This window comes from Mustelus asterias, chromosome 1 (genome assembly GCF_964213995.1).
Source record: "Mustelus asterias chromosome 1, sMusAst1.hap1.1, whole genome shotgun sequence".
Lineage (NCBI taxonomy): Eukaryota > Metazoa > Chordata > Chondrichthyes > Carcharhiniformes > Triakidae > Mustelus > Mustelus asterias.
Genome location: NC_135801.1, coordinates 158,141,032 through 158,157,999, shown reverse-complemented (window position 1 = coordinate 158,157,999; position 16,968 = coordinate 158,141,032). Strand labels below are relative to the sequence as shown.

The window sequence follows — 16,968 nt, the reverse complement described above, 5'->3', positions numbered from 1 at the left end:
AGTTAAAACTAGAGGACACAGCCTCAAAATAAAGGGGGGTCGGTTTAAGACAGAGTTGAGGAGGAACTTCTTCTCCCAGAGGGTGGTGAATCTCTGGAATTCTCTGCCCACTGAGGTGGTGGAGGCTACCTCGCTGAATATGTTTAAAGCGCGGATGGATGGATTCCTGATCGGTAAGGGAATTAAGGGTTATGGGGATCAGGCGGGTAAGTGGTACTGATCCACGTCAGATCAGCCATGATCTTATTGAATGGCGGGGCAGGCTCGAGGGGCTAGATGGCCTACTCCTGCTCCTATTTCTTATGTTCTTATGTTCTTATGAGAGGCACTAAATGAATATTTTTCGTCGGTATTCACACAGGGGAGGGACAGTGTTGACGAGGGGAGTACTGAGATGCAGGCTGTTGGACTGGACGGGAATGAAGTTCATAAGGAAGAGGTGTTAGCAATTCTGGAAAGGGTAAAAATAGATAAGTCCCCTGGGCCGGATGGGATTTATCCTAGGATTCTCTGGGAGGCTAGAGAGGAGATTGCAGAACCTTTGGCTTTGATCTTTGTGTCGTCATTGTCTACAGGAACAGTGCCAGAAGACTGGAGGATAGCAAATGTTGTCCCCTTGTTCAAGAAGGGGAGTAGGGATAACCCTGGTAATTATAGACCGGTGAGCCTTACCTCTGTTGTGGGCAAAGTTTTGGAAAGGAGATAGGATTTATAATCACCTAGAAAGGAATAATTTGATTGGGAAAATCAGTACGGTTTTGTGAAGGGGAGGTCGTGCCTCACAAACCTTATTGAGTTCTTTGAGAAGGTGACCAAAGAGGTGGATGAGGGTAAAGCGGTTGATGTGGTGTATATGGATTATGTATATGGATTTCAGCAAAGCGTTTGATAAGGTTCCTCGTGGTAAGCTTTTGCAGAAAATACGGACACATGGGATTGAGGGTGATTTAGTGGTTTGGATCAGGAATTGGCTAGTTGTAAGAAAACAGAGGGTGGTGGTTGATTGAAAATATTCATCCTGGAGTTCAGTTACTAGTGGTGTACCGCAAGGATCTGTTTTAGGGCCACTGCTGTTTGTCATTTTTATTAATGACCTGGATGAGGGCGTAGAAAGATGGATTAGTAAATTTGCAGATGACACTAAAGTTGGTGGAGTTGTAGACAGTGCGGAGGGAAGTGGCAGGGTACAGAGGGACATAGATAAGCTGCAGAGCTGGGCTGAGAGGTGGCAAATGGAGTTTAATGTGGAAAAGTGTGAGGTGATTCACTTTGGAAGGAGTAACAGGAATACAGAGTACTGGGCTAATGGTAAGATACTTGGTAGTGTGGATGAACAGAGGAATCTGGGTGTCCATGTGCATAGATCCCTGAAAGTTGGCACCCAGGTTGATAGGGTTGTTAAGAAGGCGTACGGTGTGTTAGCTTTTATTGGTAGAGGGATTGAGTTTCGGAGCCAGGAGATCATGCTGCAACTGTACAAAACTCTGGTGCGGCCACATTTGGAGTATTGCGTACAGTTCTGCTCGCCGCATTATAGGAAAGATGTGGAAGTATTGGAAAGGGTGCAGAGGAGATTTACCAGGATGTTGCCTGGTATGGTGGGAAAATCATATGAGGAAAGGCTGAGGGACTTGAGGTTGTTTTCGTTAGAGAGAAGGTTAAGAGGTGACTTAATAGAGGCATACAAGATGATCAGAGGATTAGATAGGGTGGATAGTGAGAGCCTTTTTCCTCGGATGGTGATGGCTAACATGAGGGGACATAGCTTTAAATTGAGGGGTGAGAGATATAGAACAGATGTTAGAGGTAGGTTCTTTACTCAGAGGGTAGTAAGGGCATGGAATGCCCTGCCTGCAGCAGTAGTGGACTCGTCAACATTAAGAGCATTCAAATGGTTGTTGGATAAACATATGGATGATATTGGAATAGTGTAGATTATGGGGGCTCTAGATTGGTTTCACTGGTCGGCACAACATCGAGGGCCGAAGGGCCTGTACTGTGCTGTAATGTTCTAAAAAAAATGTGTAGGTTAGATGGTAACTGTGTGGGGTTACAGGGATAGGGCGGGGAAGAGGGCCTGGGTATGATACTCTGTCAGAGTGTCAGTGCAGACTCGATGGGCCGAATGCACTGGAGGGATTCTATCGTTCACTATAATATCCTTTTGATGGCAAATTTAAATGATGAGGCACCTATTTTGTAAGAATGAAGAATAATTTTGTTGGTAAATTAGCTGTAATAGAGCTGGTATGAGATACATCAGAAACCACAATGGTCATGGTGTTTTATAATGATTCACTAATGCAATGTTTACATTTTAGCATGAAGCCAAACCACAGGAACCAACATCTACTACAGGAGCTATTTACTGATACATTTACTGCATTTATATTATTTTACTTTGACAATTTACTCATAGCAATTACTATACTCATGGCAATTCTTCTATATGTGATTTCAATAGTATCATTCAACAGGAAATTATGTTAGATAATCGTAACGAAACATTAGGGACAATGCAATTTTATTAGATTAGTGTCAATTTTAATAATTTCTTCACAGAAAACATGAGGTACAAAATGTGTTTATGGAATAAAATAATATTCTGTGATTGTCATTGGAGGTGAGAAATTTGATATCGCCTCAATATTAAGCTATCACGTGGATCAGGTATTTGGAACATTTTCTCATTTTCATTCCACTTTTCCTTTCTCTTTTATACTTACAAAATGTTTACATATGTTTTATTTGTTGACCCAACAAAAATGTTTAATGGACAGAGAACATTTCCTTCTGCCCATCTCAAGCAAACTATCCATCGGCTGGAAAATGTAAAGGAGCGAACCATATCACAGATGAAAATAGCCAATTATATCCAATTGAAAGCAGTCGGTTCCTATGGTTACCATCCTTGATCAGTCTTAGCACTTCAGCATAATGAGATACTCATTATCATGTGAGTAAGGTTGCTTATCATGTGAGAGGGTGGTTAGCGCTGCTGCCTCACAGCGCGCAGGGACCCGGGTTCGATTCCCGGCTCAGGTCACTGTCTGTGCAGAGTCTGCACGTTCTCCCCGTGTCTGCGTGGTTTTCCTTCGGGTGCTCCGGTTTCCTCCCAAATCTGAAAGATGTGCTGGTTAGGTGAATTGGCCGTGCTAAATTTTCCCTCAGTGTACCCGAACAGGTGCCAGATTAAGGCGACTAGGGGATTTTCACAGTAACTTCATTACAGTGTTAATGTCAGCCTACTTGTTACTAATAAATAAAGTTTTTTTTTTAGAGGAAGGTTAGTTAGTATTACAAAACTTTTCGAAGAGACCTGTACTTCATTTGCATAGAAGTCTGTTGAATTTACAGCGAGAAAGAAAATCCATGTGTAAACACAAAAGAATCACACTTCATAATGTTCTCTGCATTCAAGTGATTAAATCTAGCTGCCCATAGTTTTAAAATGTACTCACCACTAGATTCACTTGAGATACATAAATAAATCACTATTAACAACAAAGGCCCAAGACAAATCCAGAACAGACTCGAGGGACTGAATAGCCTTCTCCTGCTCTAATGCAAATTGTTACAGTCACAGCTGCTACATTAGAATTGTTGCCATTGATAGCTCCCTTCTGTTTCCTATTATGTATCCAATTAGTAATTCGGATGATAACTCCTTCCTGAATCCCAGGGGTTTCTTTCCGAACCAGGATGATTCCAAAAATCATTAATTTGTAATAGCCACCAACCCCATTATTTCCTCAAACAATTCCGTTACATTTGCCAGGCACAATCTGCTTTCCGTGGTTCCTGCTGATTTGGATTCTATGAATTTTACATTTGCATTGTGCCTTGTCATATGTCTCAAAAACATTGGGCCAGGAAGACTGCAGGGCCAGACGGCAATGAAGAATCCAACTGGGCCCTCTGAGGCTCAAGCACCCATTGATGTTACCGCCAAAAGTACCTAAAAGATCTCACACGGCGTCAGCATCCTTCCACCAGCTCTACTGAGCTCCTCTTAGGAGTGATCGAGTTAGTAAACCCAAGTCAGTAAACCTTTTACGTGCAACACTTTGATTGATCACTTGAGCTGATAAACAAATTCACTGCGGTATTGTGTTTAGAATTAAAATTAACACCTTTTTTGCAGTTGCAATTTTTTGGTGGGGTCAAATGATGGGACCAGGCTGGCCGGGCCCAGCGAGGAGCATGGAGGACTAGTTTCAGCAGGGTAGTGGGGGGGGAATATACGCAGGAAGTGCCGTAAAATCAGGCATAAAGCAGCTAGCGCAAATGGCGCTGGTTTTTGTGACCGGTGCGATTTTACGCAGCTGGATTTTCGGCACGGTCAGCCTCTCCCTGGAAATGGGCGAGAGGCTGGTTAAATGTGTATTAACATGTGTTTAGTGAGCCCGCACTCAATCGTCCGGGCTTGTTTGCCTTTATGGCCTCACCAGGAGAGGTTCTTTACATGTGATCAGTGAGGGAGGGCGGCAGGGCCGTGATCGGTAGGAGAGGGAAGGGATCCGCGATTGGTCTGGGCAGTGGGGGGGCGGGGGGGGGGGGGCGTGGGCCACAGGCCCCCACAATTGTGCAGGGGAGCTTGTTGAGGCTGCCTGCAGTAGCAGTGGCCTGACAACTCTCTGTCTGTCAGACCCCTGCAACTGCATGAATCGCAAAAACTCAGTTTGCAGGTGATCAAGAAGGCAAATGGAATGTTGGCCTTTATTGCAAAGGGGATGGAGTATAAAAGCAGGGAGGTCTTGCTGCAATTGTACAAGGTACTGGTGAGGCCGCAACAGAGTACTGTGTGCAATTTTGGTCCCCTTATTTGCGGAAGGATGTATTGGCCTTGGAGGGAGTACAGAGAAGGTTCACCAGGTTGATACCGGAGATGAGGGGGTTAGCTTATGAGGAGGGATTAAGTAGATTGGGCCTGCATTCATTGGAGTTTAGAAGGCTGAGTGGAGATCTTATAGAGACATATAAGATAATGAAGGGGCTCGACAGGGTAGAGGCAGAGAGATTCTTTCCACTTAGAAAGGAAACAAGAACTAGAGGACACAGCCTCAAAATAAGAGGGAGTCAGTTTAGAACAGAGTTGAGGAGGAACTTCTCTGAGGGGTAGTGAATCTCTGGAATTCTCTGCCCATTGAAGCAGTGGAGGCTACCTCGTTAAATATGTTTAAGTCACAGGTAGATAGATTTCTGATCAATAAGGGAATTAAGGGTTATGGGGAGCGGGCGGGTAAGTGGAACTAAACCACTATCAGATCAGCCATGATCTTATTGAATGGCGAGGCAGGCTCGAGGGGCTAGATGGCCTACTCCTGCTCCTATTTCTTATGTTCTTATGTTAGTGCATATGTGCAGCAACAGAAGTCTGCACATGTGCAATACCTACCTCTTGAGGCACGTTAAGCCCCACCCATTGCGTTCAGTAGCGAAAAACGGACTCGACCAAAGTTTTGCCAAGAGTGCAAAAGATTGGGCCCAAAAAATGGATCTGGAACTCTCCCAGTTTCACGCCCGCCTCTCATAAAATTCTGCCCTATGTCTATCCCAATTAATGTTGGGAAAGTTAAAATCACCAACGATATTGTTATTGTTATTGTTTTTACACACCTCCATGAATTGTGCACATATTTGCTCCTCAATATCCCTCTGACTATCTGGGGGTCTATAATAAACACCTAGCAATGTGGCTGCTCCTTTTTTATTCCTAAGCTCTACCCACAAAGCTTCATTTGATGCCCCCTCCAAGATATCATCTTTCCTTAGTGCAATGACTGAATCCTTAACTAATAATGCAATGCCTCCTCCTCTTTTACCCCCTCCCCTTTTACCCTGTCTCGCTTGAAGATTCGATATTTTGGAATTTTGAGATGCCAATCTTGCCCCTCCCTCAACCACATCTCTGTGGCTACCATATCACAATCCCTTGTGTCAATCATCACCCTTAACTCATCCGCTTTACCTGTAATACTCCTGGCATTAAAGTAGAGGTTGTCCAGCCTTGCCGAAGTCCCTTGAAATGTAAATCAGCTGCACTCCCTTTCACATGGTTGTTTTACTGTATTTTGTTGTGTCCCTATTTTGCTAACAGTCTGTGACCCCGCACCCTGCTGAATTAGGACTTAAGAGTGAAAAAGGGTCAATCACACCCTATATCTTCTGGATGATGCATTTTTAAACCATATTTTTATGAGGAAATTAATCTTATTTCTGGAGGCTTTTTGCTCTAACTTGAGCTTATTTTCCTTCTTCTTAAAATGAGAGAAACATGGACTGGAATTCCCTGGCCAATCACACCCCGCTGCTGCTGCCAGAGGGAACAGAGAATTTGGCACTCAGTGAAATCGCCGTTCACCGCAGTGGGATAGGAGAATCCCGCTGATGTGAACGGCTGGAGAATCCCGCTCGTGCTATACTGATCCAGTCCACTTTTTGTACTTAGCGCTAGCACTGTCTGATCAATGGCTTCAATAGCAGGTCAGCAACAGCAGGAAGGGGAATTTCTGCCCCAAGTCATAATAAAGTAAACCTTCTGAAACCAGTCACGTGCTGATGTGCTGCGAGAGAATCTCGGACAATGTATCTGAATTATTTTAAACCAAATGTGGCTTACGTTTTCCCCGTATCAGTGAGGGCAATATATCTGGCCTGTCCCTCTGAGCAAAGAAGGAGAAATTCATTCCCAGGAATGAGGTTAAGCAGTGGTGGCCCCATCAATACTTACTCGATAGGCTTACACATTGTGGTGGACCTCAGTTGTGCCTTTGTCCTATATGGACCACCATTGTGTGTGTTTGTCATACCTGGACACATCCCCTTCCAGTTTGGTTCCTCCCCTCAGCACCTAGTATAAAGGTGGCTGTCTCCTCCCCCTTGTTCAGTCCAGGTCGGTTAGTTGTTGGGATCTGCTCCTGATTCTGTTGTGAATAAAAGCCTACACTTATATTGGCATATCGGTAGTCTTTCGCCTTATTGATAGCGCATCACACATGAGGAATGGCTGTCTGGATTAAGTACCAGAAGTGGCCGGGACTTGAGCAAACGGGAACTGAGCATGGATCACTACCTTCAGGAGATGGGGAGAGGCATCAACAAAAAAAACTTATTCCATAGTGCAGTAGCTAAAAAGGGTTTTTGTTATGGCTGACGATTCCAGGGTAAAGATCACTTGCTGGTGTCCTTAGCTTTGTGTTATTCAACAATTCACAGGGAACAAAATACAACTTCTGATACAAAGTGAACCTCGGCCGTGGCAAAGCAAAAGACACAGAACATCAGTACATAGAGTCATAGAAGTTTACAGCATGGAAACAGGCCCTTCAGCCCAATTTGTCCATGCCGCCCCTTTGTTTTTAATCACTAAGTTAGTTCCAATTGCCCGCATTTGGCCCATATCCTTCTATACCCATCTTACCCAAATAACTGTCTAAACACTTTTTAAAAGACAAAATTGTACCCGCCTCTACTACTACTTCTGGCAGCTTGTTCCAGACACTCACCACCCTCTGTGAAAAAATGGCCCCTCTGGACACTTTTGTATCTCTCTCCTCTCACCTTAAATCTATGCCATCTAGTTTTAGACTCCCCTACCTTTGGGAAAAGATATTGACTATCTAGCTGATCTATGCCCCTCATTATTTTATAGACCTCTATGAGATCACCCCTAAGCCTCCTACTCTCCAGAGAAAAAAGTCCTAGTCTATTCAGCCTCTCCTTATAACTCAAGCCATCAAGTCCCGGTAGCATCCTACCAAATGTTTTCTGCACTCTTTCTAGTTTAACAATATCCTTTCTATAATAGGGTGACCAGAACTGTACACAGTATTCCAAGTGCGGCTTTAACAATGTCTTGTACAACTTCAACAAGACATCCCAACTCCTGTATTCAATGTTCTGACCAATGAATCCAAGCATGCCAAATGCCTTCTTCACTACTCTGTCCACCTGTGACTCCACTTTCAAGCAGCTATGAACCTGTACCCCGATCTCTTTGTTCTATAACACTCTCCAACGCCCTACCATTAACTGAGTAAGTCCTGCCCTGGTTCGATCTACCAAAATGCATCACCTCGCACTTAGCTAAATTAAACTCCATCTGCCATTCATCAGCCCACTGGCCCAATTGATCAACATCCCACTGCAATCCTCAATAATCTTCCTCACTATCCACTATGCCACCAATCTTCGTGTCATCCGCAAACTTACTAACCATGCCTCCTATATTCTCATCCAAATCATTAACATAAATGACAAATAACAGTGGACCCAGCACTGATCCCTGAGGCACACCGCTGGTCACAGGCCTCCAGTTTGAAAAACAACGCTCTACAACTACCCTCTGTCTTCAGTCATCCAGCTAATTTTGTATCCATTTGGCTACCTCACCCTGGATCCCATGAGATTTAACCTTATGCAACAACCTGCCATGCGGTACCTTGTCAAAGGCCTTGATAAGTCCATGTAGACAACATCAAATGCACTGCCCTCATCTACCTTCTTGGTTACCCCTTCAAAACACTCAGTGAAATTTGTGAGACATGATTTTCCACTCACAAAGCCATGCTGACTGTCCCTAATCAGTCCTTGCCTCTCTAAATGCCTGTAGATCCTGTCTCTGAGAATACCTTCTAACAACTTACCCATTACAGATGTGAGGCTCACTGGCCTGTAGTTCCCAGGCTGTTCCCTGCAGCCCTTTTTAAACAAAGGCACAACATTTGCCACCTTCCAATCTTCAGACACCCCACCTGTGACTGTCGATGATTCAAATATCTCTGCTAGGGAACCCGAAGGTACACTTTCAATAATAAACCAATACTTGGCTGAAAGTCTATAAGAGCATTAGTCCATAATGCATTTCAACTCTATACAACCTCAAGTTATAACAGAAAGAACTTAAAAGTCCTACAATGGAGCAATACTACTGTAATAATTCAGATACACATATCTGATTCAACACCCATGACATAACTTCCAGCTTTTCCATGCCTGAGACATGTGTTGAGTTTCTAAACATCTGTTTCTATAGTTTAGATACAAGTACAAGCTCACAAAAGATTGAGAAACTTTTCAACATTGCCTGGGCTAAAGTACTGGTAATCACCGTATTTAGCAAAGGTAGAAGGTTTGGGAGCTGAGATTCTGGTTGTGACTAGTGGCACGGTAGCACAGTGGTTAGCACTGCTGCCTCACAGCACCAGGGACCTGGGTTCAATTCCTGGTTTGGGTCACTGTCTGTGCGGAGTCTGCACGTTCTCCCCGTGTCTGCGTGGGTTTCCTCCAGGTGTTCCGGTTTCCTCCCACAGTCTGAAAGACGTGCTGGTTAGGTGATTGGCCATGCTAAATTCTCCTTCAGTGTACCTGAACAGGTACCTGAACGAGTGTGGCGACTCGGGGATTTTCACATTAACTTCATTGAAGTGTTAATGTAAGTCTACTTGTGACACTAATAAATAAACTTTAAACTAATGAAAGAATGCTTCTGTTTCTTTGCAGTCAATAACCCATTAATGAAATCACACTTTCCCAGAAATTAACCCTGGAACACCCAGATAACAAAGTCAGACTCCTATTTATCGGCTACAGTTCAGCCTTCAACACCATTATTCCTACGAAACTTATCTCCAAACTCCGTGGCCTGGGCCTTGGCTCCTCCCTCCATGACTGGACCCTGAACTTCTTAACCCACAGACCGCAATCGGTAAGGATAGGCAACAACACCTCCTCCACGATAATCCTCAACACTGGTGCCCCTCAAGGCTGTGTCCTCAGCCCCTTACTATATTCTTTATACACCTATGACTGTGTGGCCAAATTCCCCTCCAACGCTATGTTCAAGTTTGCTGATGACACCACTCTAGTGGGTCAGATCTCAAACAATGACGAGACAGTGTACAGGAATGAGATAGAGAATCTAATGAACTGCTGCAATGGCAATAATCTCTCCCTCAATGTCAACAAAATGAAGGAGATAGTCATCGACTTCAGGAAGCGTAGTGGAGGACATGCCCATTTCTACATCAATGGGGATGCAGTAGAAATGGTCGAGAGCTTCAAGACTTTAGGTGCCCAGATTACCAACATCCTGTCCTGGTCCCTCCATGCCGACATTATAGTTAAGAAAGCCCACCAATGCGTCTACTTCCTCAGGAGGCTAAGGAAATCCGGCATGTCCGCTACAACTCTCACCAACCTTTACAGATGCACCAGATAAAGCATTCTTTTTGGCTGTATCACAGCTAGGTATGGCTTCTGCTCTGTCCAAGACCGCAAGAAACTACAAAGGGTTGTGAATGAAGCCCAGTCCATCACGCAAACCAGCCTCCCATCCATTGACTCTGTCTACACTTCCCCCTAGCTCGGAAAAGCAGCCAGCATAATTAAGGACCCCATGCACCCGGTCATACTCTCTTCCACCTTCTTCCATCGGGAAAAAGAACAAAGAACAAAGAAAATCACAGCACAGGAACAGGCCCTTCTGCCCTCCAAGCCTGCACCTACCATGTTGCCGACTTAACTAAAACCCCCTACCCTTCCGGAGACCATATCCCTCCATTCCCATCCTATTCAGGTATTCGTCAAGACGCCCCTTAAAGGTCACTACTGTGTCCGCTTCCACAACTCCCCCAGCAGCGATTTCCAGGCACCTACCACCCTCTAGTGTAAAAGATCTGCCTCATACATCTCCTTTAAACCTTGCCCCTCGCACCTTAAACTTTGCCCCCTAGTAATTGACTCTTCCACCCTGGGAAAAAGCTTCTGACTCTCCACTCTGTCCATGCCTCTCATAATCTTGTAGACTTCTATCAGGTCACCCCTCAACCTCCGTTGTTCCAGCGAGAAGATACAAAAAAGATACAAAAGTCTGAGGACACATACCAACCGACTCAAGAACAGTTTTTTCCCTGCTGCCATTAGACTTTTGAATGGACCTGCCTCGTATTAAGTTGATTTTTCTCTACACCCTAGCTATGAATGTAACACTACATTCTGCACTCTCTCCTTTCCTTCTCTATGAACAGTATGCTTTGTCTGTATGGTGTGCAAGAAACAATACTTTTCACTGTAATTTAATACATGTGACAATAATAAATCAAATCAAATCAAAATCAAATATCCCCTAACTCCAGTGATGCTGCTTCTTATCAACCAACCTGGGGACTTGTTATTCCTCATCTAATCTGAAGGAGCCCCTGAGAAAGAAGCTGTTCTTCTGTGTAAACGTAGGACGTAGGATTGACTAGATATTCTGTGTTTCTGCCAGAAATATCTTGCAGGGGACATAGAGGAAATCTTCCGGAGATTAATTGATGGTGCAGGAGAGTAGAGTTTGGAATAAACCAAACTCTTTACAGAGGGACAAAATAAATCTGGAAAATACTGCTCACGTTAGTGTAAAACAGGTTAAGATTTCAGGCAGAGACTTTGTCAGAGGGGTTTGCGGTCATGAAGGGTCAACACCGGAACTTGTCGATTTAGATGCCACAGATCCCGAGCTTCCACAACATTTCTCTCTTCTACTCATTCAGGCTGGAGTTAGTCTTAGCCATTTCCCTTCCCTGTCCTCACACTGCTTTTAACTCCCAGACAGTGAACAGAATGAGTCAGGATTCTGACACACACTCACTCCTGTGATTCCCCTGATACAGGCGAAACCCAGTAGTTGTTTACAATATTAATGTCATTAATGTAAACTCTACAACAACTTTGCTAAAATACTCTGATTAAAATTCATTTTTAAAGGGCATGAGGTCAGCATTTAATGTCCCTAACTGCTCTCCATTTCAGAGGGCATTTGAGAGTCAAGATCTGGAGTCTCATGTAGGCCAGACCAGGTAAGGATGGCAGATTTCCTTCCCTAAAGGACATTAGTGAACCAGATGGGGTTTTACAACCACCACTAATGGTTTCATGGTCAACATTAGACTTTTAATTGAATTCTTAAACATGAACGCACGGGAGAATTCCTACCTTTTTGTGGTACTTCTGACATCTGTTTTAAGTACAGTAAGAAGTCTCACAACACCAGGTTAAAGTCCAACAGGTTTATTTGGTAGCAAATACCATAAGCTTTCGGACATCTGTTTTAAGTAAGAGTATATACATTTATACATCAGCACTTACACTCTCTGGACGGTGGTGGACATGGCAGTCAGCTACAACCTCTTCACTGTTTGGTTTTACATTCTCTTTATTTTCGGTAGGAGATGGGGAGTCATCAGCCAGAACAAAGTTAGTCACCAAATCAGGTAAACTGGTGGAGGGGAATTTCTGGAAACGTATCTCAGATTTATCCTGTAAAAAAGGAAGAAAGGATCATTAAAAATGGCTGGTTATGATACTGCTACTGTTGTAACATTTTTGCATTATTATGAAATATTCCAAAATACCAATGTTTTTGTCTAGTTTATTTTAGTTTCCTTCATTTTAGAACCAATCTCCCAAGCACCACTTTCAACCTTGAGAGTAGACATCAAGGACATGGACGTGAGGAAGTGCAGAGGCTTTCAAACTCCTGAAACTTAAGGGCAGAATTTCCAATTCTGGGGATTAAGCGCGATGGTGTAAAGTAACGTTTATTTATTAGTCACAAGTAAGGCTTACATTAACACTGCAATGAAGTTACTGTGAAATTCTCCTAGTCGCCACAGTCCAGCTGGCGAGGAGAACGTACAAACTCCACACAGACAGTGACCCAAGCCGGGAATCGAACCCAGGTCCCTGGCACTGTGAAGCAGCAGTGCTACCATGCCACTGTGTGGGAAATACGGCGTGATTCCTGCTGGGTGATGGAGCGGGTGAACATGCGCTATCCTCTGTTTTTCATCTCACTAACTATGCATCAGTGGGGAACTCGGAAAATCTCTTGACTGGGTGGGCAGGAAGTCATTACCTTGAACCTACCCGCATTACCCTGGACCTTATCACCGTCCACCACTACATGCCTTTCCTCCCCTCAGAGCTGACACCTGTTACATTCCCCATTGCCCACCTTGACCCTGCCCTCACCCATTATCCAACACACCTGCCTTGCCACCCCTGATGATAACTTCACCTACCCGCCTCTTACTTGAACCTGTCATCCCACTACATCTCACAACCTCCTCTGACTGTGACTGTTTTCTCCTAACACCAGTACCCTGAGTTCTCCGCTCAGAACCCACCCTCTAAGACACTTTCCATTATTTCTATCATACCCATTATTTCTCGATCTACCTTGGGGAATTTCACAGTAACTTCATTGCAGTGTTAATGTAAGCCTACTTGTGACTAATAAATAAACTTTAACCTTTACTTTACCTTGTCCTCTTTCCTGTCCCACAGCTAATGGATTATATCGAAATCTCTCTGCTGTCCTGTCACATCCAGTCACGGATGGTGCTTGGCAATTAAACAACGAATCAGAGTTTTGGCATTTGTAACCACGCTCAGTCAGAACTGTCGAAAGGTTGATCCATCTCAGCCTCCTGAGGTCCCCAGCATGACAGGCGCCAGTCTTCAGCCAATTCGATTAATTCCATGTGATATCAAGAAATGGCTGAGGCACCGGATGCTGCAAAGCTATAGGCCCTGACCACACTCGTACAGTAATGAAGGCCTCTGCTCAATAACTAGTTGTGCCCTTAGCCAAGCTGTTCCAGTATATCCGCAACAATGGCATATCCCCAACAATTTGGAAAATTGCCCAGTAATGTCCTGCCCACAAAATCAGGACAAGTTCAACCAGGCCAATTTTCTCGATCACAAGTGATGGGAGGTTTCATTGACAATTCTATCAAATGGCACTTACTCAGCAATCACCTGCTCAGGGACACCCAGTTTGGGTTGGCCCATTTGGTTCCAGACCCCCTTACTACCTCGATCCAAGCATGGAAAAAGAGTTGAATTGAAGAGGCAAGGTGAGAAAGATTACTCTTGACATCAAGGCAACATTTCACCAAGTCCTCAGGGAGCCTTTGTAAAACGAAAGTCAAAAGGAATCAAAGGGTAAACTATCCCTTGGTTGGAGTTGTACCCAGCACAAAGGAAGATGGCTGTGGATGCCAATGATGGCAGCCACAATGCATCGCTGCAGGAGCTCCTCAGGCTCGGCCCAACCCTATTCAGCTGCTTCACCTTCCCTCTATCCTGAGGTTAGAAGGGACAATGTTTGCTGATGATTGCACAGTGTTCAATACCATTCACAGGGAAAGAGTGAGTGAAGAGAAAAGATCTGAAAATGTTTTGTGACAAGGAATAATGTTCACATTATAGTGCAAAGCAGCACAATGGCCAGGAAATTATAACACTTCTTATGATGTATTTAATGAAGTGCAAATTGTTCTAGACTACATCAAATGGATGGAATTATTAGATTTCAAGCAGATAGAAACATTAATTTTCCCTTTGTTTATCTTCTATTACTGTCAAGCCTGTGGATCAATGTATTTGTATAAAATCACCAAAGAGACCTCAGCATTTCAACAGTTTGGCATCTAATGTACTAAGTGCATGTGCAACAGAATGAAGTCCATACTAACAACAGAACAAGACCTTGCTGGATTATGTATATGTGACATGAAGCAAAGTATTATGGAGAGGGAGAGGTCAGAAAAACATTTCAAAGGGCAGTGACCCATCACCGAAAAGGCAGCAACTCTGTATCCCTGCATTCCCGATGGTTCCTGTACCAAAGCAGCCTGCATGCAGAAAGACCTGACAACATTCGGGCTTGTTAACACCACACAAGTGCCAGGCAATGACAATCTCCAACAAGAGAGAATCTAACCATCTCCCCCTAACGTTCAACAGCATGATCATCACTGAATTCTCTTCCGTCAACATTCTGGAGGTTACCATTGACCAGAAGCTTAACTGGACTCGCCATATAGATTTAAGTTTATTTATAAGTGTCACAAGTTGGCTTACATTAACTCTGCAATTAAGTGTCTGTAAAAATCCCCTAGGCGCCTGTTCGGGTACCCTGAGGTGGAATTTAGCATGGCCAAAATACACCTAACCAGCATGTCTATCAGGCTGTGGGAGGAAACCGGAGCACTTGGAGGAAACCCATACAGACATGGGGAGAACGTGCAAACACCACACAGACAGTGACCCAAGCCCAGAATCAAACCCCGGTCCCTCGCACTTAGAGGCAGCAGTGCTAACCACTGTGCCACTGTGATGCCCATTAATACTGTGGATGCAAGAGCTGGTCAGAGACTGGAAAGTCCGTGACAGGTAACTCACCTCCTGACTCCCCAAAGCCTGTCCATGATCAACAAGGCACCAGGCAGGAGTGTGACAGAATGTTTCAATTTGCCTGAATGAGTGCAGCTCCAACAACATGCAAGAGGCTTCACACCATCCAGGACAAAACAGCCCACCTGATTGATACCCCATCGATCATCTAAAACATTTACTCCTTCCACCATCAATGCACAGTGTGTGCCATCTACAAGAATGTACCACATGAGCTCATCAGGACTCCTTTGATAGCACCTTCAAAAATCATGACCCCTACAGCTAAAAGGACAGGATCGGCAAACACATGGGAAGACCTTCACCTGCGAGTTCTCCTCCAGGTCGCACACTGGTCTGCCTGTTGCTGTGTCAAAATCCTAGAATTCTTTTCCAAACAGCTTTATGGGTGTTCGTAACAAAACCACGGACCTCAGCGGCTCAAGAAGACAACTGTGTGGTAGGTCATGTTTGACCAATCTATTAGAGTTTTTCGAGGAGGTTACCAGGAAAGTGGATGAAGGGAAGGTGGTGGATGTTGTCTACCTGGATTTCAGCAAGGCTTTTGACAAGGTCCCTCATGGGAGGTTAGTTAGGAAGGTTCAGTCGCTAGGTATACATGGGGAGGTAGTAAATTGGATAAGACACTGGCTCAATGGAAGAAGCCAGAGAGTGGTTGTGGAGGATTGCCTCTCTGAGTGGAGGCCTGTGACTAGTGGTGTGCCGCAGGGATCGGTGTTGGGTCCATTGTTGTTTGTCATCTATATCAATGATCTGGATGATAATGTGGTCAATTGGATCAGCAAGTTTGCTGATGATACAAAGATTGGTGGTGTAGTGGACAGTGAGGAAGGTTTTCAAAGCTTGCAGAGTGATTTGGACCAACTAGAAAAATGGGCTGAAAAATGGCAAATGGAATTTAACGCAGACAAGTGTGAGATATTGCACTTTGGAAGGACAAACCAAAGAAGAACGTACAGGGTAAATGGTAGGACTCTGAAGAGTGCAGTTGAACAGAGGGATCTGGGAATACAGGTACAGAATTCCCTAAAAGTGACGTCACAGGTGGATAGGGTCGTAAAGAGTGCCTTTGGTACATTGGCCTTTATAAATCGGAGTATCGAGTATAAAAGTTGGAGTGTTATGGTAAGGTTATATAAGGCATTGGTGAGGCCGAATTTGGAGTATTGTGTACAGTTTTGGTCACCTAGTTACAGGAAGGATGTAAATAAGATTGAAAGAGTGCAGAGAAGGTTCACAAGGATGTTGCCGGGACTTGAGAAGCTGAGTTACAGAGAGAGATTGAATAGGTTGGGACTTTATTCCCTGGAGCGTAGAAGATTGAGGGGAGATTTGATAGAGGTGTATAAGATTTTGATGGGTATAGATAGAGTGAATGCAAGCAGGCTTTTTCCGCTGAGGCTAGGGGAGAAAAAAACCAGAGGGCATGGGTTAAGGGTGAAAGGAGAAAAGTTTAAAGGGAATATTAGGGGGGGCTTCTTCACGCAGAGAGTGGTGGGAGTGTGGAATGAGCTGCCGGATAAAGTGGTAAATGCGGGGTCACTTTTAACATTTAAGAAAAACTTGGACGGGTTCATGGATGAGAGGGGTGTGGAGGGATATGGTCCAAGTGCAGGTCAGTGGGACTAGGCATAAAATGGTTCGGCACAGACAAGAAGGGCCAAAAGGCCTGTTTCTGAGCTGTAATTTTCTATGGTTCTATGGTTCTAACTCACCACC

General features: G+C 44.3%; 1 protein-coding gene across 3 annotated transcripts in view; it reads right to left on the bottom strand.

Moving 5' to 3' along the window:
• Positions 1–16,968, bottom strand: part of pdzd2 (PDZ domain containing 2) — a 486,622-nt gene that overhangs the window by 120,092 nt on the left and 349,562 nt on the right. For 2 of the 3 annotated variants that reach the window (XM_078221651.1, XM_078221659.1), the window contains one exon: positions 12,133–12,303. In XM_078221651.1, the coding sequence (XP_078077777.1) occupies positions 12,133–12,303 (171 nt within the window). Of the gene's footprint in view, positions 1–3,461; positions 3,605–12,132; positions 12,304–16,968 lie in introns of those variants that run through there. The other variant, XM_078221668.1, reaches the window with a different exon arrangement.